The sequence below is a fragment of the Tinamus guttatus genome, unplaced genomic scaffold (genome assembly GCF_059628265.1).
Source record: "Tinamus guttatus ecotype Peru unplaced genomic scaffold, ASM5962826v1 Tinamus_guttatus_pri_ptg000079l, whole genome shotgun sequence".
Classification (NCBI taxonomy): Eukaryota; Metazoa; Chordata; class Aves; order Tinamiformes; family Tinamidae; genus Tinamus; species Tinamus guttatus.
In genome coordinates this window covers 286167-310503 of record NW_028288613.1, presented here as the reverse complement: position 1 = coordinate 310503, position 24337 = coordinate 286167, and the positions used below count along the sequence as shown (strand labels likewise).

General features: G+C 51.9%; 1 protein-coding gene across 2 annotated transcripts in view; it reads left to right on the top strand.

The window, feature by feature from the left end:
• The window catches only part of INPP5A (inositol polyphosphate-5-phosphatase A), a 173548-nt gene that overhangs the window by 41899 nt on the left and 107312 nt on the right, over window positions 1–24337 (top strand). For both annotated transcript variants that reach the window (XM_088520021.1, XM_088520022.1), the window contains exons 3-4: window positions 7367–7467; window positions 8893–8980. In XM_088520021.1, the coding sequence (XP_088376147.1) occupies window positions 7367–7467; window positions 8893–8980 (189 nt within the window). The remainder of the gene's footprint in view (window positions 1–7366; window positions 7468–8892; window positions 8981–24337) is intronic.

Sequence of the window (24337 nt, the reverse complement as noted above, 5' to 3'; positions counted from 1 at the left end):
CTGCTGGCAACACTCTTCCTATTACATGATAAATTATTTTAAAATTCTGCCCTTATTATGCAAATATTTCATTTTACTAATATGAAAAATGTGAAATATCAAGTAATGTTTTTAAATTACATATTTTGTCTGAGGAATGCTGAGAGAAAAGCAAAATTTCAAACTTTCAATTAACTTTTTAATCACAATTCTAGCAACCCTCTGCTGCAGTATTGCTGTATTGCTGGTTCTGTCAATAGAGTTGATAGATCAGACAAAATAACCATTCTGTTCCATTTTCCTTGAATTCATTTCAAGTCTTGCAAAACGAAAATCTGCATTTTGGCTTGCAGGTGATTTTTATCTTTTAAAAATGGTAACATCAGTCAAGCACCAGGTAACTTTATACCAGTTCCCTATTACAAAGACTTTTTTTTTTTTCCCCTGAGGAAATACAGAATAAAATGAAGGAACGGTTCAATTTAGCTCAATTCTGGATACTTTTAGGTGTTATACAGAGCTGGAGCTGGTAGAGGAGGGGATGCTGTTGGCTGCCGGCACCTTTGAGGAGCAGAACGGCCTTGATGACAAAAGCCTGCTGCTGTTTTCCCCATCTCCACGTCTGCAGCAGAGCTCTTCCATTTCATTCCTTTGCTGAATATGTGACATTCAGCTGGTGGCCCCATAACACTTTCCTGTGATACAAGCCATAGGCAGATAAAGGTAGATCAAAGCCACAAGTAGATAAATGAGAACACGGCTTTGCAAAACAAAAAGTGTGTGTGTGTGCATGCTTTTTTCTCTTCAAAAACAAGAGAAACTTCTGGGACAAGCAGTGAGATTCACGTGTTCTGGCTTTAGAAACCTAAGAATTCATGTTTTTAGGTTTTCCTCTGTGAAGCCAGAAATGTTCATGTCCTTTTAAAATTTGAGAATTTTATTAATATGAACTGAACTTCAGAAAGTTGTTCCCTTGAAATGTGGTAACATGAGACCAGCAGATTTTTTTTCTTCTATTATGATAATATTTTACTTCCTTTTGACTCTTGACCTAACTTCAGTAAATATTTATGTTTCAAAAAAAATGTAAATGTGAACAGAAAGTCAGGACTATTCCTCCTTGATTTGTAGTGTTTTGAAAGCAAACTTGCTGAAGGAAGCCATCTTTTAGAGGCCATTTCCACCACGCGTCTGTTCCCGAGCCCTCCTCTCGCGGGGTGATGTCAGCGGCTGCGTCACTCGTGCTTCCCGTCGCTGATTTCCAGGCCTGCGCCTTCCCTAAGCGCGTGATTTGGGCTGGTGGTTGCAGCAGAGGATGCCCTGGACGGAGGCCGGGGGTGTCCTGCAGCACGCGGGTGTCTCCTCGCGCAGCACGCGAGGTGGCTGCGGGACGGGGCAGGGAAGAGCACTGCTCACTCCGTGCTGCTCCCTGCGGCGTTCCCAGCTCCCAGGGCGCCGTCTTTCTGCCCAGTTCTGCCACCTTTCTGTCAGCAGGCTGGGCTGAGAGCACGAAGCCAAGGAGATGCTGTCTGCCCTGGAGCAGGGGTGCTGGTGGGACCTGCGTCCCCAGAGAGGCTCTGGACATGACCGGCCGTGGTCTTGGGCCGCCTGTGGGAGCAGGGCTGGCAGCAGGCGGCCTGGCCGTGAGGCGCCCGAGGAGAGGCGGCTCGCCGAGGCTTGGCCCCTGTGTGGGGAGAGGCCGCTTGCCGCGGCCCCTGCATGGGGAGAGGCGGCTCGCCATGGTGTGGCTATGAGGCACGCAGGGAGAGGCGGCTTGCCACGGGGAGAGACGCCCGTGGGAGAGGCACTTGCCATGGCCCGGTCCCGGCGCGGGAGGCCTCCCGTCATGTGCGCTCCACGCGCCGCTGAGCCCTGTGCTGCGAGCGGACCAGCCACAGCACCGGCACAGGTTGCCGAGGGCGGGAGGTCACTGCCCCTGTCCTGCAGGGAATATTTAAGAGCAGTAGCGTAGAATTTGATGATTTCTTGGTGGTTTTGTGTAAGACTGCAAAGTAGCTGGTCTAGCCTTGAAAGTTGGAGAATCTCCTTTACGTTAAGCACCACCACCCCTTTCTGGTGAAGAATGGGAAAATACTTCAGTGAGGCTGACACAAAACACACAGTGATTTTTGTGGCTGTTTTACTTGTGCAGCACAAACAGCAGACACAAACTGTGTTCTCTTTTTTAATCAAGAGACGTGAAGCAGACTGACATCCCAGGAGCTGACTGCAATCCCTTTTAAATTTCCTTCTGAAGCTTAGAGCTGAGAGGGACAGAGCTGTGGTTATGGGTGCTTGAGTTTGGCTACTGCTTACAGTACAGAGCTCTGATTTGTGGGTTTCTGGGTTTTTTGTTGTTTTTCCTTTCCTCTAAATTGGTAGGACTTCCAGAATAGGCTGAAATACTCCTTTGTTTCTTTGTTCATTTTTGCAGCCTCTCTCTCCTTTGCTTACAGGAGCTGTCAGGATTATGGACATGATTAAATAGAGCCATGGACACTAGGGATTCCCTTTCTCCTGTGCGAGGGCTGCTGCCATAGACCCCTCAAAGCTGGAGCAGCACCGTTGTCCTGCACCCTGCTCCGGTGCCGCGCTCTTGGGCAGCTGCTCCTCGGGGGTGGATTGGGTTCCTCACTGCGATTTTCCGTTGGGTCACCCAAGCTCTGTGCTGTTGCAAGAGGAGGGAGGTGACGTGGAGTCGCGTAGGCCATGGTGCCGGCGAGCAGAGCCTGCCCTGCGCGCAAGGGAGCCGGGAGGTCTCTTTTGGGAGCCACGTGCCGCTGGTTGCAGGTGACCCGCTTTGAGGACGTCAGTGCAGAGGTAAATGTGCTGGGGCTGTGGAAGGGCATGAGCTTCGGTGCCTGAGCTACATCCTGGGGTTGCAGTGTGACTTTGAGGCACAGAAGTAGGTCACTGCTTTGCCGTCAATCTTGCTGTAAGAGAAGGGTGACACAGAACAACTTTTAAGTTGTTGAGGATGGAATTGGTGTTAAAAAAGGAAGCACAGTTTTCTCTGAGATAGACTGTGATCATGGTCTTCTCATATAATTACAAATCTAATTTTCAACAAAATTAGGTTATCAGTGCACATATTGGTGAAGTTTTACCTTATTGATGTTATAGCTGTTAATTTAGAGAGAGAGCTGTAGCTGGTACAAATAAGGCTTGTGAATATTGTAAGGAAATGACTGACTCCTTTCCAGGCAGGCGTGTGGACTGGGGGGTGCCTATGTCAGATAAACCTCGTTGCCCAGCCAGGAGCAGCCATCGCAGTGACTCACCTGTGACGCTGGAACCGCGTTGCTATTTAACGCTGTTGTGGTATGGAACATGCAGCCCTGCCCCTGCAGTTACCAGGAAGGCTCCTGCTGGTGCTGGGGCCCTCTGAGCCCGGCCCCGCGGGCGCTCGGCCTGCGCAGGCTGCGCGGCGCCAGCCATGGCCTCGGCAGGCAGGGAGGGAAGTGAGTGAGGCCGGGGCTGGGGCTGGCGCTGGCGCCGGGGCTGGCTCGGGGCAGGACGTGCTCGGGGGTAGCTGCCTGGCGGGACGCTGAGGACGTGCGGGAGCGCGTGCTGTGTGAGTGGTGTCTGAGGGACACGTGGACTGGCTTACATGTGCACAGTGTGCGGTATCCAGCTGGATGTCTGTTCATAGGAGAGGGTGGGAAAGAACCAGGAGGAGCAGGGAATGTAGGGAGAAGCTGCGTTCCCCTGTCCCAGCCGTGCTGGGTGCGCCTGCTCCGGCGGGCAGAGCCGTGGCCCCGCTCCGGGCCCCGCTCCGGGCCGCGCGCCGCTGCCGCGTCCTGCGCAGAGGTGGCCGTGCTGCCCGGCACAGCCGCGTCCAGCGCGTGTCGTGTCCCGTCCCGTCCCGCTCGAGAGCCTCGCGCCTGGGCCGCCCACGTGTGCGAGTGAGCAGAGAAGCGGCTCAGGAAAAGCCATGTGCGTTCGTTTGTTTTTCTGCTCTTCTTCCTCTTAAAATCTATGATTTTAAAGAACAAGTTTGGACTGAGTCATTTGATTTTTGAGTCACAGGTTCAGATAGTGTCTAGTCTGGGCATAGAGGCCAGAAGGACAGGAAAGATTGGGAGAGACTATTTGGGAATTCCATGTTTTGGAGCACGGGCTCCCAGCAAGGTGACTCCTCCCTGTGCATCTCCTGCTCCAGGTGCGCTTCCGGCAGTGCCTGTGGACACGGGGCCGGTGCAGGAGCCACTGGGCTGGAAAAGGCGCCTGGGAGGGAGGTGCAGGAACGGGGGCAGCAGCAGGCCCCAGGAGAAGGGAATTGCTTTAAAGGGACCCTGTAGTAGCACTGAAAGCAAAGAACTGAAAACACCAGTAACCAAATGACCCATATTGCTGTACATCCATGGTAATTAGTATCAATTTCTCCACCTGTTCCTAACTTTCTGCATGCTATTAAATTATATTACACTTGCAGTTGCGCATTGCACGACAATGACGCTCTCCGTCACGGTTCGCAGTGCGGTGCAGCGACGCCGATGCCCGCACATGGGTGCTCGGGGGGGTTGAGCCGTATGGGGTGGGTACCCCCTAACTCAGGGGTCCCAGCAGAGATGGACGAGTGTGTCTGCTGAATCCGAGCGCATGCCACAGCAGGGGCGCGCAGGGCCTCGCCATCGTAGCGTTGAACGGCAGCTTTCCAGCGCGCAGAGCGGAGCTGGCGCTCGCGCCGCAGCTGGCCGCCTCCACCCGCGGAGCCGGTGCCTCGGGGCCGGGCGTCGAGCCCCGTGCGGAGGGCGGCAGCGTCCCCGGCCGTCCCGCTCTGCCCCGGCGGAGCGCTCGCTGCCCAGCTCCTTCGCTGCACGGTGCTGCAGCAGCTCAGGCCAGGTCTGCCGGTCTGTCTTGTGGAAAAAACTGCACATAACGGGACCGAGCCTTTCTGAATGTGGGGGCTGAACTGAAGTTACAGAGACAACCTTATTCTCAACATGCATTAACTCTAGAACGTTTTTCAGTTTCAGTAACATTCCTTCACGATGGCTAAGGTGTAAGGTTAGATGTTTCATGTTGATTGAAGAGAGTCTGGCCCATGAGCAGGGAATTGCAGCATGCCCTCCTAGTTATTTATGGTTATCTTCAGACTCTCTACTATCACTTAATAAGAGCTAGAAGTTGGATTTTATTACTTCATTAGAAACAAAAACAGTAGCTCACAGTATTTTTCAACAGATTTATACTTGTACTTAACAATGATGGAGCATCTTGTTCAAATACCGCAAAAATTAAGCGGCTTCCTCTGCACTGTGTTTTCATATCTAGAGATTCAGACTAATGCCTGTCTCTTTAAAGCTTGGTGCTTCTATGTAAGCAAATGCAGTATTTATATGGTCTTGTATATAGTCTTTAACCTCTGGCAGCTATGAATTTTCAACTCTGAAGCATTCATTATTCATTCTTATGTACTGTTTGTTCTTCCATTACAGCAGAAAAGTAATAAAAGGTAATGAGGCAGAGCCAGTTTGCTCTTGGTTAAAGGATATTTATTATATAAGAGGATGTAACCAATATTCAGATGTGTGTTTGTGGTTTAACCTGCAAGGAATTCAACCAGGATATCCCAGGGCTCTTAAGCTGGTGCTGTTTCCTTATTAAAATAGTAGAGCATATATATATGTGTATGTGTATATATATATATATATTTTTTTTTTTTTCCTTTCAAATGTGCCATGATTTTATGCCCTCTAGGATTTGAGTATGAACTGAAAAATGTGTCCGGTATGTCAGTTTACAGGCTGATTATTGCCGTCTTGAGTGTTTTCCACTTTGCTGCTCCTTATGGAGGATCCCACTGTTGAGGCTCTTTATTAATCATGTTTAACGTATGTGAGGTAGCTGTTTCATAAAACCCATTTGGAACAGTTTATTTGACCTTTATCTTACCAGTTTATTGACATTATCAGCGGGGTAAGAAGAGGCTTTAGTGACACAAAGGATTGTAGCACAGCATCTAGCGCGATGTTTTCACTTTCTTTGCAAGAGGCAGCTGCTAGATGTGTTCCTTTTGGAACAGCACAACTTGGATATGTTTGCTTTACGGGGTTAAATAGTGGCAATTGTTTTCTCATTATGGTAATTTCATCAAGCTCTACAGACAGATAAGATCAGTGCTTGCAAGCTGAAGCCGATTTGGAGCCGTAAAGCACATGCAGCCAGGACCGCGTGTTGTCCGGAGATCCCCGGTGAAGCCTGTTGGGAGGTTTGACTTTACAGGCTCTGCTTGGTTAATGCTTCTCTTCCGAATCCCAAACGGAATCAGCCAGGCAGTCGGGCTCTGGGAGGCCGCTCGGCTTCCCGGGCGGCCGCGCGCGGTCGCTGCGCCTGCAGGTCGCGCGTTCCGTTCTGCGGGGCGCGTGGGCGCCTGGCCTTCCTCAGCACGGTGCGCTCCGGCTGTTTGCGTAGCGAGGATGAACAGATGTGTGCAAGACCATTCTGTAGCAGATGGTCTGTCAGTCTTTCTGAAGTCAAAACTTCTTTTTGCAGGATGGGGGTAGCTGTAGCAAGGAAAGGATTTACTCGGAACCGCTCTAAACACGTCCCGTTGCGGAGCTGTTTGGCGCGGCGCGAGACCCGCGGGAGCAAAGCTCGCCCTGCCGGCGGCTCGGCGCCTCGCAGGGCGCGCGGGCGGGAGCGTGGCCGCTCGCTCGGGCTGCTCGCGCAGCGGTCTGTCCCCGAAGCTGCAGGATCCCGGGGGGTTCCTCATGCAGACGCTACCGTGTAAGGAGAATAGCTGCAACTGGGCGGAGGCTTCACTTCATCTCGCCTTAGGGTGTTCACATCAAAAAGGAAATATGTGCACATCCACCCTTCAGTGTGCTTATTGCATCGTAGTTCCGGCTACATATTTTAAATGTTAGTTCTGTTCAGTGTAGTAGTTCGGATTTGTCTCCTGCATGTATTTTCTGCTAGATGTGTGTAAATATGCTATGGGGTGTGTGTGTATAAATATATATATATATATATATATAAAAACTCCATAAATAAAAATATCAGATGTGATTGCCAACTGGCATTCTGTCATGAGGTAAATGGAGGCATTTTACAAAAGTGAAAGGAAATTTTTTTTTTTTTTCCAAATTTTCTATCTCTAAATAAAAAGACATTTTGGTTCCCCATCTGGTCTAAATGCCTTGAGAATGCGCTGGCAGAGCTGATGCATTTGCTTTAAGTGCCTGGGAACACTCTCAGGCCTTAGAAAAGGAACGATAGCTAGGACTATTTGAGATAACTCTCATGCATGGGAGTCTTTTGCGCGAGTGACGGTCCCCTTGTCCCTGCTGCCCCTTCCCGCCTTTGGACGAGGGCTGGCAGCCCTGGCGCGGGAGCTGGCGCCTGTGGCCGCGCGTCGCTAACGCATGTCTCTCTGTTCCAGGTTGTACACGCGCACAAGCCCCACTTCATGGCTTTACACTGTCAGGAGTTCGGAGGAAAAAACTATGAAGCTTCCATGTCTCACGTGGACAAGTTCGTTAAGTAAGTAACCTTCAGCGATGGTAAATAAGCCCCCTCCTAGGGGGAGGCGCTAGGCATGTGAAGTAAATGAGATTTGAAGTTTTCTTCAACTTCACCGCAGCGTTCACCTTGCAAGAGGATGTCATGGGGCAAATTTTTGTGCTTTGTATTATTGAAGATGCCGACATAAGTAGCTATGAAAGTCTCCTCTGGACATTAAAGTCTATAGGTCTGTTAATACCGCAAGGTACAGAATATACATCTCCATTTGAAACCACCTCTGGTGTCCCCCAGCTGATGTGATGAAGTCTCCTGGTTCCCAGGTCATTCAGGTAGCTGCATTTGTCACAATTTACACTTTCTGGTATCTGATGCAGCAGAGTCCGCGTCCAGGTGACAAACAGGAGCATCTCCCATCTCCTGGGGAATGCCTGACCTGAGTGATCCCCATCTGTTAATTGTATCCAAGGAAAAGTAATTTGCAAGTAGAGTTCTCTTTATTCCGTTCTCTGGTAAACTTGGGATTGCTGGTGCAGATGTCTGAAACACCGTAACAGGGCTGTGCGGCCGCTGCTCGTGAGCGCCGGCTGCAGTGGGGAGGGAGCTGCGGAGCTGCGGCCGCAGCACGGGCCGACAGTGCTCTCTGCCGTGCTGGGCCTGGTGCAGTGCTGCGGGTGCCGCCGCACGCGATGCAGCGTGGAGCGGTGCAGAGCGGAGGTGCCCGCGTGGAGCCGGGCGCTTCCCGTGCACTTCCTATGCACGGTGCAGCGTGGAGCGGTGCAGAGCGGAGGCACCTGCATGGAGCCAGGTGCTTCCCATGCGCGGTGCAGAGCGGAGGTGCCTGCGCGCTCCCGTGCCTGCCCAACGGGAGTGGCGGTTCCAGAGGGCCCGTTTTGCTGCCCCTGCAGCGGTGGGGTGCAGCCACCCTAGGGGTTGCAGGCTCGGCTGCCCCCTTGCGGGGTGGCAGGGGTTGGTGGGGACGCGCTGCCTGCCACAGTGTCCCCACAGCATCCCCGGCGGGGCGACCGCCGTGTGAGGAGCAGGGCTCAGCGAGATGGGCAGCGGTGTGTCCCGGGGAAGCAAAGCTCTGTGGTGCAGAGCAGAGGGCCTTTTGCAAAGATTCGCTCAGTTACAGCCACTTTTGGGCTCCTCAGAGACACGAGTCCTTCCCAGCTTTCGCCTAATGGCACTTGATAAGATGGTGCTCCATGCACGAAGCTCAACTGGTGTTCGCAGCTCCGGGGCTGGTAGCAGGTGCCTGGAGCACGGCCGGCCGTGCAGGAGGCTGCGCCGCTCGGCAGGCGCCGCGGGAGGTCGCGGGGCAGTGAGGCCAGGCCGGTGCTTGCTCTGCGCTGTGCTGAAGGCCGCTTCGGCCCAGAGGGTGATGCTAAAGCCATGCAGTACATTTCATATCCATTTATATCTTCAGTCTCTTTTGTCTTGCAGAGAACTGTTGTCGAGTGATGCAATGAAAGACTACAACAGAGCTCGAGTGTACCTGGATGAGAACTATAAATCGCAGGAACATTTTACGGTAAATTTCTTTACTCGGTCACATTAATTTGACGTATAGTGAATTTTTTCACAGCTGCCTGGTGTTTTCCTGCCTGATGTGAGGTCTTTCCATCATGATGAGGGTTGCATCTTTACTAAGAATATTTACTTTGTATGACAAAAAAATGATGATTTCACAAGTCCATCCGTTTAAAAATGAGTGGAATGTGAGAATTCGCAAAAAGTTTTTCTTGTTGTTCCAGGTAATTGTCTGAAAGTTATTTGCTCTGACAGTTCACCTTCTGGGTAGATCAGCATTACCTTCCATTCGAGAAAATATTTTCCTGCCTGGTGCTCTGAGCTGGAGCCAATTCTGAGCTCGACTGACCGTGAGCAGAGATCGGCAGTTCAGGATTTTTGTTATGGGTTTTTGGAACTGATTTACAGAATTGCTTGTTGGAGGCTTGTGAGAAGAGCAGTGGACGGGTGTACATGAGTGGTGTTTTGGTGAACATACAAGTGAAGCAGGAGTCACCCTTGAGCCCGCAGTTGTATGGCGCTAGGCGGGATTGCGCGGTTTGGGAGTCGATCTCCTGTCACGTTTTGGCTGTGCTAGAACGAAGGAGGAAGGTGGAGCAGGGCGGCAGCTGATGGGATGGCAGTTTGTTAGATGGCCAAAAGTTAAAATACAGTGATCGTGATAAAGGACAAACATTCAGCATATCTTGTGGCTCTGCACTAAGAAATGGATAAAAGTACATTTAAATTGCATGAAATTATTAAGTGCGCCCCCCTCGTTAGCCAGACAGTTGAGCAGCACCTGTGCTTTGAAGTCCCACGTGTGTGCGAGGAGATCTCCGAAGAGCTGGTGTTGCCCAGGGAGCATCTGCAGGGCTCTCCCCATGGCGAGCCGTTCCCGCGAGCGCCGGGAGCCGGGCGCAGAGGGCGCGTGGAGGAGCGCGCGCTGCAGGAGGAGCGCGCGCTGCAGGAGGAGCGCGCGCTGCAGGAGGAGCGCGCGCTGCAGGAGGAGCGCGCGCTGCAGGAGGAGCGCGCGCTGCAGGAGGAGCGCGCGCTGCAGGAGGAGCAGAGCGCTGCAGGAGGAGCGCGCGCTGCAGGAGGAGCGACGCTGCAGGAGGAGCGAGCGCTGCAGGAGGAGCGCGCGCTGCAGGAGGAGCGCTGCCCGGTGGAGGTGCTGGAGGAGAACGACGGAAACACTGCGCTCTGCGCATTGCTCCCCCCAGGCCTGAAGAATCTTTAGGAGCTGAGGCAGTTTGGTGTGAAAAAAGGGAAAAATTACAGAGGATAGGGAGATGTTATTTAGTTGTTCTTTATATTGCCATCATCAGGGAAAATACTTGGTGCTGGAGGAATATTTTATACATTCGTCTATTTGTTTGCTTTTTAGTAACAGTGGCTAGAATCAGAGCCAGAAAATCCCAAGGAGAGGGTGGGTGAGAGGCACCTTCATGCTGAGCTGCTCGGACTTGTGGCTTGGTCAGCTTATTGGCACACAAAGCTGGTGGTCTCATACGAGCTCCCGAGACTGCTGTGCTGAATCCAAGCCTCGTTCCCCAGCGCGATTGGCACTGGCAGCACCTTGGCTCCTCTGTGCACCCTGCAAGTGCCTCTGTGTTGGCAGTGAGAAATGATCTGAATGGGGATTTCACCGCCGCATTGTGTCCATTTAGGGTAAAGTTTTATTCTCATCTTCAGCGTGGTTCGCGAGTACTCACTTGATGTTATGCATCTCCCCATTCCCTCATTAATTCTCTTTCACTGCAAAGTTCTTCAACTTCTGTGTTTTTTCCATCCCTTCTAAGGCATGGATTTGGCAGCAGATGCTATGCCTATAATTATTACATTATTGCTTCTCTGTACTTGAAATATGAAAGTTTATCACATATGCTGTTGTAAAATGCTGTTTTCTTAGAAACATGAAGGCCCGAGTAGCAGCAGTTGGGCTGACCTCTCCCCGCTGCTCCAATACCCCCTTTCCAGCGGCTCCGGCAGCGTTTCTTCTGCCGAGCCTTCCCGGCTCGCTTCCTGCGAGGCGAAACCCGGGTTTGCTGCACAGCTCCGTTGTGTTAGGACTGACGACGAGCTCCAAGAAAACGTTTTCCGTAACCTGTCCCATCAACGTGCAGCCCCTCCCGGCAGCACAAGGGAAGTGTGTTTTTCATGACTGCTGTAAAATAAAAAGTGGCGTGTTAGCAAAGTGTCCCTTGTGGAGTGATTTGACTTTAAAGGCTGCAATAACTCACTACATGTGAGAAGCGGAATGGCTCATTGCAGGCACGAGCTGTTTAGTGCCGAGCGTTTTGTCATTTATGGTCCCGTGCAGCCAATGGAGTGAAACGGGCTGGGTTCGGCCGTGATGAGGCTCACAGCTGTAGTCCTGTTCCCTGCTGGTTTTCTGCTCGATGGAGATGGAGCCGCGTGTTGGATCTTGTCCAGCTAGGACCGTGCTGACAGCAGCCACAACAGTCCGTGGGGCTGAGCAGTGGCCGGAGCCTGGCTGGGCCTGGCTGCTCGCAGCCCTCCTGCAGCCCCCCGAGTCCCTGCAGCCCAGCAGGATGTTTGGACCCTGCCAGGCTGTCCTGGCAGTGCAATCCTGCCCGCGGCGCCGGGGCTGAGCCGTGCAGGGAACCGTGAGGGCAGCGTGCGGGTCCCGGCTCTGCTGGGGACCGCGGGCTGGGTGACGAGGGGAGGCAGCGTCGGCCAACTCACAGGTCGCTGCCTGGGAAGCTGAGAAATTCAGTGCAATCACCGTATTTATTTGTAGGCGTTGCCAACACACCTCGCTATTAGCAAAGCAAGTCATTACATTTGTGTTGGTTTTTGCAGCTCCTTCTCAGTACTTACCTTCTCTGGTAGTTTTATTGTACTCTATTTAGACCTTACATGAAATATAGTGTAAGTCTCAATGCCTCTCTGTGTAGAGTTACTCAAAAATAGTGGGATTTGATGAACTGTTCAGCTGTGGATGCTTCTTGGATGGATTAAATTGATTCTGAATAAGCTGCTTGTGCTCTGGAATAAGAGCTGTCACTGCCCCTCTTCTAGGATGCACATCGTGTCTTGATTTCAACATGCTCTCAACAAATCCGTAATTATTTTAATATTAAAACATCTGAATGTAATCAGTGACAAACTTCTTATTATAACTGGATTAGGGCTAGTGTTGCTTGGTGCACAGTATCTGTTGTTTTGTGTAGTATTCAATTAAGGCTTTATGCTGCCTAGCATGTGCATTACTTTTTCCGTCGTTAAAGGCAGATGAGGAAACCCCTGCAAAGCTTCGAACGGGCGTTTGCTGCTGGCACCGCGGCTCAGAGCCTGAGAAGGCCTTAACTGCAGCTCTGAGATCCCGCAGCCCCGCGGCCGGCGCTGAGACCTGCGCTGGCTGCTGCGGGTACGGGCTCACTTGTGGAATTTGGTACTGCTCAGTAAGAGAGAAGCCCTACTTCTCAGAATAGATTTATTAAAAAAAAAAAAAAAGGAAAGAAGAAAAATCTCACTTATACAATTGCTTCTCAACCCCTCCCCCCTTAAAAAAAAAAAAGAAAAGAAAAGAAAAAAAATGAAGAAAATACTGTTGGGTTGTGCTTTAGATGTGCTGAACTTTTGGTTAGTTCCTCCCAGTAAAGCTGTACTGCACTGTAATTTGTTCATTACGTAGCATATTTTCTTTCCAATTAAAAAATGAAGGTGTGTTGGGAACCAAGGGTTTTTGACATGAGGAAGAAGTGGCTGAGTAGCAATAGCTCCTTACAAAGGAGAAACACTTCAGCATGGCTGTTGTGAATAGGTGGAAAGGATAAAGCTCCTGGCTCATGATCTCCTTCTCCCAGAGTTCACGTTTTATTAGGATAATTACAGAAATGAAACTTCTCTCCATAACCACCCGGAAATGGGCAAAGGCAGGTTGTTAATAGCAATTTCGTGCTCTAGCCGAAGCAGCTACAACTGCACTGAGCGGGGCCGGGGCGGCCTGGCCAGCCCCATGTGAGCAATGTGCTCCAGGCCGGATTCCCAGCGAGGAGCCGGGGGCATCCCGGCCCTGGGGCCAGATTCCTGCCAGGAACGCGGGGCATCCCGGCCCTCGGGACCCCGCGGCTGCAGTGGCGGCCTCGGGGCCGCATGGACGCGCTGGGGAGCGGGAGGGCAGCGGGGCCGGCGCCGCTGGCTGGGGCGGGCGGCGTTAAGGAACCATCGTTCCTGGTGCTTCGCTCGCTGTGTCTCCAGGCGGCTTCCAGATGTGAAATGGCCCCTAGACGGGGCTGGCTACAGCCGGGTGCCCTTGGCTGGATCCAGCGGACTTGGATGTGGCGCTTGTCCTCTCCAGGTCCCCGGGCTGGGAGGGCTCCAGCGGCAAGCGGCAGCCCTGAAAACAAAGACAACATTTTATTAAATAAAGTGCGTTACTTTACCTTTAAAATGATGCCCTCATTACTTAGGGAATAGTAAAGTTAATTTTTGCTAGATTAATGATATTTGAGTAATATTTTTGGTTGAGCTGAGTTCGAATAATTGGCCATTAATTGAAAAAGGAAATTGAATTGAATTTATCTTGTACATAAATCCTGTCATAGTTATTAATGGGTCTTAGAAAATATCGGCCTGTTCCCAGAAATGAATGGTTTACACTGATTCGTCTGAGCTTATTAGCTGTGGCAGTTTAGAGTTTTGTTAAATAAAAAAAGATGATTTAGGAAGAGGGACATAATTGAATTGAACAGAGAGGGATTCGCATGCCTGATTAGTTCTCAGGCCACTTTTCTATTAGCATTTCTTGAAGTTTTTTTTTTTTTTTTTTTTTTTTTTTTTTTCAGAAATACAGATTTTGGCCAGGAGGTGGAGCTGATGCTCTAGTTTGCGTTGCTAACACCTAGCTCGCAGTTTTGCAAGCCAACTTGCTTATTAAGAAACGGTGTTGCTGCTTTATGAACATATTGTAAATGCACTTTAAATGCGCAGTTAAAAAGTTTGTCCTTGTCAGACATTCTCCTGAGGCAGCACACAGCTTCCAGCTGGAGGGAGAGCCAAGGGAATGGCTCCTGGCGCCCCTGTTGTGCCAAGAACCCTCCACATGCAGCTCACAGAAGCAGCTCCTCTGTGGGGTGGCTTCGCCAGGCCCTTTCTAGCCATACTCACCTTCTGCTGCCATCTCCCGCCCGCTACCCCAGGCCTCCTGTTTCCCCTTCTCCCTTTATGGGATTACTTTTTTGTGGGGAGGTTCAGGGCACCCAGGGTGCTCCATAGGGCAAATCCCAGCAGGAGTGGGATCCTCCTTCCTCTGTACCGTCCCGAGGCTCTCACGGTCTCAGGGCCTCTTTGGTGTCCCCCTGCCCGTGCTGAAGAAGGCGTAGGGTTGTTTCAGGCTTGGTGAAAGCAGTACGGGCACCGCGCACGTATGTGGCTGTGACACGGGGCTCCCACTGTGTGCAGCAGGTGAGCAGAAAGGAGCAGAGATGCTGGATCTGGGAGGACTTGGGAGCAGGGTTTTCCAGGAGGAGAGCTCACTTGTCAGGAGCTATCCGGGAGGACGCACTGGACTCCACCTTGAAGTTAATGCCTATGAGGTGCACCCAGAAAACGATGCGGGTTTCGCTGCGTGCTCGGAGCAGTAAAGCTGGCCCTCACATGGGTGCTCACCAGCCCGTGGAGCCTCGCGCTGCCGCGGGCCCTGGGCTGGCCGGGCTGCGGCCCGCGCTGCGTCGCTGCTTGCTGGCCCGTGGCCGTGTCTGCAGCGGCCGTAGCGGGGCCCTTCTGTACGGGGGTGCCGTCAGCATCCCTGAGGTAGCCCTGGGCCATGGGGGCCGTGGGGGCTGGTGCCGCTCTGCTTCCTGGCTGGCAGCCTGAGCAATCTCCACCAGAGGGGACAGAAGTGCTCCGGTGGCTTCTGGCAGCCCGCACGGTATCACGGTTGCCTCGGGGCTGTTTTGCTGGGCCCTGCCTGGCCGCGTTTAGTCACCGGGTCATGGCTTTTCTCATGTTGCTTTTGCGTTCCCATTTGATACCCAAATACTTATTTACTTACAGTTTTCACCTGATTTTAAGCAGGACCCAAAGGCTGCAAATGCACAAGCTCCAATCTGTAGGAATGCCTAAGCAGTGCCTTCCGGCTGGTTGGATGCGGTAGGAAAAGTAAAATGGGAAAACAGGGCTTTGCGCTGTGTGTATATGGAAGTGGTGCCAAACCACCTGGGACTCGTGGTGGCAGCGCCCACGGCCCCCCAACGCGGATTGCCTTTCCCTGGGGTTTCTAGCAGGCTTTTTCTTTGTCTTGCCTGTTATAACACAATATATCTTTCTGTTGGAGTCCCCTCTCGTCTGAGCCTTCTTAATTAAAATTCACATTGTTGAGTTTTTTGAAACCTCTATCAAAGAGTTTCACCTTTCTATTGCCTTTTATTTTTTATTAATTGAAAAATGAGCCCAGAAATGAGTTGGTGAATTCAGAACTGAATCGCAGCGCTGCTGCCAATACCCTGCGAGGAGGCCGCGCTGGGAGCGCTGCCGCCCTGGAGCCGCGTTCGCGGCAATCTGAAATGCAATCCCAGCCTGATTTCTCTGGGAGCTGACCCAGCGCTCGGGTAATCTCACCCCATCTGCGCAGGGTGGAAATGCAGCTGCAAGGCTTCCCGCCATGCTCCTGCTCACTAGCTATTTTCCTATGCTTTCTTTTAAACAAATCAATAAGGTCTCTATTCTTGCTGTTCTTGCTGGGAGGAATTTCACGGTTTATCTTTCTCTACTATTTTGTGACACATCTGTGTGCTGGGAGGGGGAATAAATACAAACAGTTTGCGGGTTAGTAGCCCAATAACACAGTCCTCAGTCAAGTTTAGTTGCTTACAAATGTATGAATGCCAAGAAAATTAGTTAATGTACATGCATAGCAGCTTTTTATATGAAGAATCATTGTACTGTCATATTAGCCACGGCTTTATAATTTATATGGATTTATATTTTCTGTGTGCTGTGGATTTTATATTCAGAGATTCATGCTACAGTTTTATGCACTAGACTCTACATGTTTTGAAAAAGGTGAGATTACTTGTAAATAACAATTACACCGTTCCTAGAAGTCCATACATCCAAAAATAGCTGCAGTCTGACATTAAGTTATAGAGCATAGTACTTGAGAACAAGGGAAAATCAATACTTTCTAAGCTATAAAAAAGTTGCCGCATTTCTCATTGTTTTCATCCTGACCTTCCAACAGTGACAAAGCCATTTTTGTTGTTGTTTTTTGGACTGTAACTCTTAAGATGGCGACTAATGAGCGCGGTGTGGTTGGTGCTTCCCGGGCAGGGGTGTCCAGGGCCCTGACCCTTGCATTCATCAGCAGGGCTGCTGCCGTCGAGTTTTCTTCGTTAAAGCTATTGGGGATCAGCGTTAGGATGGAGGGGCTGCCGTTTCCTGGGAGCTGTTCGTTCCTGGGAAAGCCGGCTGCGGAAGGAGAGCGGCAGGAGTTCTCCCAGGGAAATGCCTATTTACTTACGGCGGCTGCAGCGCGGAGTAGACTGCACGTTGCTCCACATGCAGTTAGTGCAGTGTTCAGTAACGCAGCTTTTTGGAAGAATTCTGTAGTCGAGCTGGGAGTTGGCTTTATGCTGTGGCGGCAGGATGCAGGTCAGCAGCACAGGGCGAATCCTGAAACGCGGAGGACGCCGGGGCAGCGGCGCGGGCAGCGGTGCCGGTCTGCGACGCGGGGTCTGCAGCCGTGCTGGGGAGAGCCCCGCGGCCACCCCGCTGGGCCGCGCGCCACCCCCCCGCTGCGGCCTGGAGCGCCAGCGATGGAGGAAGCGGCCGTGGCTCCTCCGCAGGTTCTTGCAGCAGTTTGTGCAGGGCCTTGCAGAAGGCGCTGCCGATGGCTCAGCACACGCGTCGTGGCACTGAGCGTCCCCAGCCCGTGCCTTTGCTCAGCCGCTCCGCCTCGGACAGTGACACCGCGCAGGCACTGCCGAGTCCTCTGCAGCTCCGCCGACACTCCCTGCTTCTTGTGTGATAGTTCTCCAGTTCTGCCTGGTCTTTTCGTGTGGTGCATAAAAGCTAGCGTTACTCTCCTTTGAACCACTTTGAAGAGTGAATGTAACCCGGGTAAACGGATGTGTGTCTGGTGTAAACGTACTGCACGGAAATGCTGCAAGCTGGAGCTCTGAGGGGGCAGCAGGGCTGGTCGGGGTTTGCCCCTGCTGCGAGTGGAGTGCCCGTTTGGTGACGGGGGGAGCGGGGCGTTTGGGGTGTTTTTTGATCACCTTTAATCAAGGTTCCTTGAAAGCCGAGAGCAGGTGGGTGCAGGGGCGAAGCTTCCTCACCCTCCTCGCCGGGGTTCAAGGGCGCAGGCGGGATGCGCTCCTGCTTGGGGGGCCCTTCCCGCCGTCCCCGGTGGTGCCCGTCCAGCCCTGGGCCCCGCGAGGCCGGAGCTGGGTCCCTCCAGGAAAGCGCTCGCGCTGGCACCCTGCTAGTGCCGGGTCCTTGCGGAAGCAGGAGCAGCGCTTCAACCTGCAGCTTCCTGCGGCCCCGCGGGGCTGTGCGGGAGCGGAGCGCCTCGATGCCGCACGGGCCGTGCCGGGGTCCTGCCGGGGGGCGGCTCCGGCGTCCCCGCATGGAGCCCGGCCCTTGCGTGGGCCTCGCGCCGGGGCCTTGGCCGGCGGGTCCCCGCGTGTCGGCGCCCGCCCGTGATTCCATTAACGGCTCCTTGCAAGGGCGCGTGTGAGGAATTTTGTTTTTGTGAGCGAAATGTTTGATTTGGAGCCGCTTTGAGTTTCAGGAAAAGATGTTAGATTAGAAGATGTGAAAATAATTACTTGGGAAATAATGAAATGCTGTTGAAGGAAATTGCTAATGTGTTTGCCTGCAGCATTGGATTAATTCTTAAACAAGAGCAGCATAGCTTTCTAGAAAAATAATAGGTATGCTATTTACTGATATGAACTAATGGGTTTATTAGTGTTTGAAATCATGTTATAATGAAGTATTCATAGCCGAAAAGAAAGTGATACATGAATCTGTTCACTCCCCCTTTACTAACATCGTGTGGCAGCCTGGCTTCGCTGCCTGGCTTCCCTCTTATCAGTTTTTACATTTCAAAACACGTGTAGAAATACATTTATTATTCTGCAATTAAAAACAACCGGGTGGAAGAGAAAGCTCTTTGTTGCATTACTGTTTCTGATATGCTCCTTGAGTTTATCAAGCATCGTCTCAAAATATTGCTATTGATCTGGAAAGATGCAAAGCAGACCAATTTTGAGGGAAAGAAAATAAATAAGGATCTGGTGGGAACCGCGCGCGCCTCGTTGCGGCCCGCGGCGCAGCAGAGCGCGCTGGGCCCCGCGGGCGGGCGGGCTGGGGCGCAGGAGCCCCGCGTTGGAAGAGGCGTCGGAGGAGCCCGCGGCCGGCGCAGGGGGCAGCCCGTGCGCGCGGAGCCGTCCGGACGCCGCGGCGCGCCGCGCTGCTGCCGGGATGAACCTGCGGCACTCGGGGTGGCGCGCTGCGTTGAAGTGCCGCCCCGACGCGTTCGCCGCTCTGCTAAATTGCGCAGCGTTTTTACAAACCCCGAGTAGAGCCCTCTGACACTGAGGAAGTGTTTCCACTTAGTTTTAGAGGGCTTTCCAAGTGTCTATTGATCAGTGTGCGCTAACGGCACAGAAATAATGTGTCTAATTTAACTGGCCACATGGAGGAGTATAGAAAAAGCATTAGTTATCCCCTGAAAGGCTTGGAACATCGATAGGAGGACATAACATTAATGACTTTCCTATACACGAGCTTCAAAAATGGCTAAATGAGGAAGAAATTACAAATTTATTTTCCTATAATTTCAGCAGTTGTCTTGTTTTACTGCACTGGTAAAGCATTAAGCAATGAAATGTCACACAAGGAGTATTTTCCTGATAATTTGTCTGACATGCAAAGCATATAAAACCAAAGAGAAAAAGATGGAAATGTGGGTTTTATTCATTTTGACAAATGTAGTGATTTTTTTTTGCTCATGAAGTTTGGCTAAGGGTCTGCTGCTTCTGTCCGAACAGTCTCAGATATTGCTGGTCTCGAAGTGGCTCAGCGTACCTAGAACAACATTGTTGTCTCAAGTCTGCCCTGAGCACAGATTGCTAATTTTGTGGCAATCTATTAACATAAATGCATACTAGGGATGATTTAGATCTCTATATTTTTTCACTTTTCAAATAAATTGGTTAAATGCCAGTCTCTGGAGGTGAATCATGCAAGCCCTCCAGTTACCACCAGTTCCCTTTATATTTTTATGCAGTAAAGGAGGGTGTTTTCTCTTGCTTTCATTTTTATCCTGTGAGTTTTGGGGTGTTTAAGGTTCATTGGGGTATAGTGTAAACATGAGTTTCAGGCTGTAGATGTGGAGTGCAACAAAGAGGCAAAGAAACAGGGATAGGATAGGAAAGGAGGATAGGAAAGGGAATAGGATTGCCAGGCCGAAGACGAGGACCTGTGACGTGAGAAACCAGGCAGGTGCCTTCAAGCAACAAAGGCAGTAGAAGAGCAAAACCTTCTGTTGGGGCCGCTGAGAAGGAAGTGCATCAGCGTATCCAAGAGGGAGCATGTGGCAATGTACTGGTGAGGGACAGGGTAAATCTGATGTTAGGGCTCATCTTTAGCTTGTTTTTGAAACTGAGATGTGTGGTGACCAGCTAAACTGTGTGTTTTGGCAGAATGGGGTGTTAATTTGGGTGCTTCAATGTTAAAAGCTCGTAGCTGAAGTGTGACCATGTTTGACGCAATTGGAGGATTTGCAAATGTCCCCCTTACAAGGGAGCAGAGGTGCCTCAGTGCACCGAAGGCTCCCGTTCGCTGCGGTGGCTGCGGTGGCTTCTGCTTCGATGCTGGGTGGTCCCGTGCGCCGAGGTCCCCGCCGTTGCGGTGCTGGTGACGACAGGCCCCTCTCGTGGCGCGGGCGCAGCCCAGCCCTTGGCACGCGGAGAGGGGGGATCCACGGGGCAGCGCGATGGCCATAAACACCCGGCTCCAGGTAAAGGGGGTTCTGCATACCTGATAGGGTATCTCTTATAACAACAAGATGCTTTTGTAGTTGAAAAATAACATTTCCTCCAAATACAGAGGAAAAGTCTTACTATAATATAGAAATACAGACCAAGATCCACCTTAAAAACAAAGGGAAAAAAGAAAAGAAAGAAAACGGGGGCAGAGAGCATTAAGTGTCTGGATTTTCGATACTTTACTGTGTTTCCAGTTGACTGCTGCAAAAGTGCCGTATTTCTGAAAGCCAAGAGGGAGGCCTCGGAGCCACCCCCATGTGTCCTGCGCGGGAGACGGGAGAGCGCCCCGAGCACTGTGAGGGCTTCTGGGGGTCAAGGAGGGACGGAAAAGATAATTGTGGGTCTGTTATTTTCCGTGATGGGACTGTGGGCAGAAGAACCAGTGTGCTGTTAATCCATCACGTGTGTTTGTTGCCTGCCCAGCACCCATTTATGTCTGAATATCATGTCATTGCACGTCTAGAAAGGGTTTAGCACAGTTTTATACATGGTTGTCTGTGGGTTGCCCAGCAGTGTCCGCAGTGGCGCTAGGCCTGGAGCTTGTGTGGACGATGGGACCTGCAAGGCGGCAGCGGCCACGCGAGCGGGCAGGCCGCGGGGCTGCGCTCCCGACCCCGGCCTTGCAGCCTCTGTCAGCAAGCCAGGAGCTCCCTGGCTCTCAGCAAACGTCATTACATAACGTTGCTCTTTTAATACGACCTTTAGCTCTGGTGCATCATTTGGAGGAAGAGTCCTGCATTTACTGCCCGGTTAGCATTTGGGCGCATACCCCAGGAGGATGGGATCATTTGTTACTCTTCCAAGCACAGGACTTCATGAAGGTGGTTTTTTAAGAAGTGTGGGCTGTTAGACTGTGTTATTTTGACTCCCTGCCCAGATTCCCCTTTTTCCTCGTCTCTGCTCCTGATCACCAAGGGCCAGTTAAGAAGGAAGTGTGAGAGATCCTAGGAAAGGGTTCTTGTAGAAGCTTTCCCATTTGGGCATGCTCCCTGTTTCTTGGGGCTCACCCATCCTCCCGAGGAATGGGTTGGTCGCTAACCAGCAAGCCAAGTGTTCGCCTCGCTGGCAGCGAGCTCCTCGTCGCTGCGCATGTAGCTGCAGCCCTGCCGGTGCTGTGAGCGCTGCTGGCCGGCGCTGGCGTGCGGCGCGGCGGCCGCGTCCCCGTCCCGCTCCTCCCGGCGGCACAAAGCGCCGCGGCTCCGGCCACGCGTGCAAGGAGCGGAGTGAGCAGGAGCGCGGCCACCCCGTGTGGGGGCACAGGGTGCCGTGTAGCTGAGCGCGGCCGGGGAGGAGGCGGGAGGGCCCCACGTGCTCCTGGGCCCTTCCTGCCTCCAGCGGCAGCCAGGAGCCCCCGGCACCTTGGGAGCAGTAACGTGGGATTTATGGAAAACTAATTGTGGATGGGGGCGCTGCGGGCAGCGCGGGGCCGGCCGGGCGATGGCGGCGCGGGCGGCAGCGCTGAGGCGGCAGCACAAGGCCGGGCGGCCCCGCAGGGCCGCGGGCACCTCAATCACGGGCTGTCGGCCGCAGCGGCGGCTCCGCGCCGCCCCGGGCGCGCGGCCCGCGCGGGGCCGCTGTGAAGGTGAAGCTGTCATATCGATCTTTTTAGCGCTAAAATATGAGCCACTTTACCCCGCTCCCCGGCACCGCGATGTGAAAAATAATAACTCGGATCCAAATTAAAAATATTGATCCCGGGAAGGTGCGGAAAGTAAATAAACACCTCGCGAAGTTTTCGGGTCAGCCGAGAAATGGCATTCAGCAATAAATGTGTCGGCATGTCAGAACCCAGGGTTCTTGATCTGCTTTTCCTCCTGGATTGATTTTTCATTACTTACTTCCTAAAAGTGTTGGAATTTGGTTCTCCGCCGTTAAATCCCAGTGTTTGGGCGAATTATTTCTTCGGGGCTTATGAGGTGCTCCTAATCCACTCGCTCATTGATTGATTGATTTTTGACTCAATAAACTTGCATTACCCTTGCTTTATTTAAGGCTTCCATCATAATTTTTTGTACATTTAGGCTTGACTTTTTTATTTCCCTCTAACAGATGAGCTGACATTGGTCTATCAAACATGTGGGGAAACAATTGCCACAAGGTTAATTTTATTGCTAGCTCCATGCATTTTAAGCAGGCACCAGGTATTTTGCGCTGCAGGCTGATAAATGGCCATCGAACGGCTAAGGCGTCAGAGCGAGTAGGAGCACGGTGGTAACAACAACAACACAGCCCCGTACAAACGCAGCGCGGGCGCGAGCACTAAATGGATCATTTTTGCTTCGTTGCTTTACGCTCGTGTTGCTGCCGCGCAGCAGCGTCGAGAGCGGCCGCTCCCTCGCTGCGGCCGCGGGGCTGCGGGTCACGGCCGGGCAGACGCTCCCCGTTAGCGTGAAGAGCGGAGCACAGACCTGCGCTTTCAGAAAAGGATTTTTCTTTCACTAACTGGTCGGTTTATTTTTCGATAGGAAAGCGTTCTTCGGGAGAGGGACTATTGATGTTGCTGCTCTCCAGCAATTCTGAGGCTGCTTTTCTATGTGTTTATAAAAATGGCACTGTGCCTGCACGGCGATTAGAGATGGCGGAGGGAGGGAAGCGCTGAGCGGAGCGAGAGCAGCTTCTTCCATTAATGAGGAGAAGTTGGGTCAGCGTTAAAAAGGCCATTAAGCAATGAGATCCTCACGGGCACCCTGAGCTGCGGGCTCCATCTCATCATGTCGGTCTCGCGCCTCTGTGCGTTCCCTGCCTTGGTTCTGCAATTTTGGGGATTTTTTGCTGGATTTCCAGCTGTGTCCAGGTAGTTCAAGTATAGTAAACTCACATGTTTATTTGTGTTAACACCTAGGGACACCATCAATTAAAAACCAGAAGTAGAGCTCCATAAATCACATGTTGGTAACGGTCGCGTTTTCATTCTTGCTGTGGCTGCTGCGTAACCGTGGCGTTGGACACAGCGGGGGGCCCTGCGGCCCTCCGCGTTGTGAAGCGCGTGCTCTAAAACCACACACGTGCCGCATCCGTTCGGTCCGAGGTCAGATACGGACGTAAGAACATTTTAGAGATTTCTGGTTTTAGGTAGTGGGGTTTGTTTGCTTGTTGTTTGTTTTTCAGTAGCCTCATAATTAAAGTATGCCAGACTAAAGGGTGTTTTGGCCTGTCAAGGTGTATGTGATATTATCCTTCAGGCGTTTTAGGAGCAAACTTCAGAGCTGTGGAGAGTCCCTAGGAGCTGTCACAGTTAACCCAGACAAGTCTCTAATTCCGAGGTGAGGAGGGGGCTGCAGCGGGCGGCTGTTCCTCGCGGAGCGGCGCTCCCGCGGGATCCCGCTCCGCGCGGCGCCGGGAGCCGGCCTGGCCTGGCCCCGGAGGGAGGCGCTGCCGAGGGCCGGCGGCGTCGCCGGCTGTTTCCGCGGAGGCCGCGTGCGCCGCGGCCCTGGTGCTCAGGGGCCTCGCGCTGAACAGCCCCAGCGCCGGCCTCGTTACCAGGGCCCCCCGTGGCACTTCTGGCGGCCAGCCAAGCAGTGACCTGAGAGTTTGCTCAGAAATGGGCTGTTCTAATAATTTTTAAAAAGTAAAGGAAACGGTCTGTTAAAGTGTAAGAAAAAAAAAGGTGAAAATAGTAAAGCCACAGGTTCAGATGCTTCTGTAGTAAATATCTTAGAGATGAAGAAGACACCGATCATGGTCTTAATCATGTCATCCTTTTTCATAACTCTGTGGTTATGACTGTGAGGGCATATTTGATGGCTATGTGTTAGTAAGGCTTTTTCTTTCTGTTTAGAAAGTGTTTCCAAGTGGAGAACTGCACTGAAATCACATGATTTTAATAGGTGTATTCTTACCAGGACTGGGATTTACCTGCATTTCTTATGCTTAGCCAGTGACCACTGTGGAATAAGGCTCATCTGCTAACTCACTTCTGCGCTCCTTGGAAGCAACATCCCGTAACTGGAGCGGGAGCTGCGGAGGCCCCACTGAACCCTGCGTGCGAGATCTTGCATCTGAACAGGGTGGAGCTTTTCTCAAAGTGGAGCTCTTGTTGTGCAAAACCTGGTCTGGAAAGTCGGAGAAGAGCAGCAAGGTTTGCTGGTGGTCCAGAGAACCTAATCTATGAAGAAAGACTAGGGTTTGGATAATGTGTGGGTAACATTTTTCAGGTATGTGAAACAGGTAAAATGGAAGGAGTAAGCCCTTCCTCTCAAAACAGAACAATAAATAAAAATTAAAAATGCTTAAATTTAGCACTGCAAGTTTCTGTGGAGAGGTTACCCGAGCCCCTGTTAGGAATGACGTGCATGCAGTTGGTCCTGCTTTGGTCCCAAGGGCTGTTTCTGTCGTTTTTCACGATCCACTTTGAG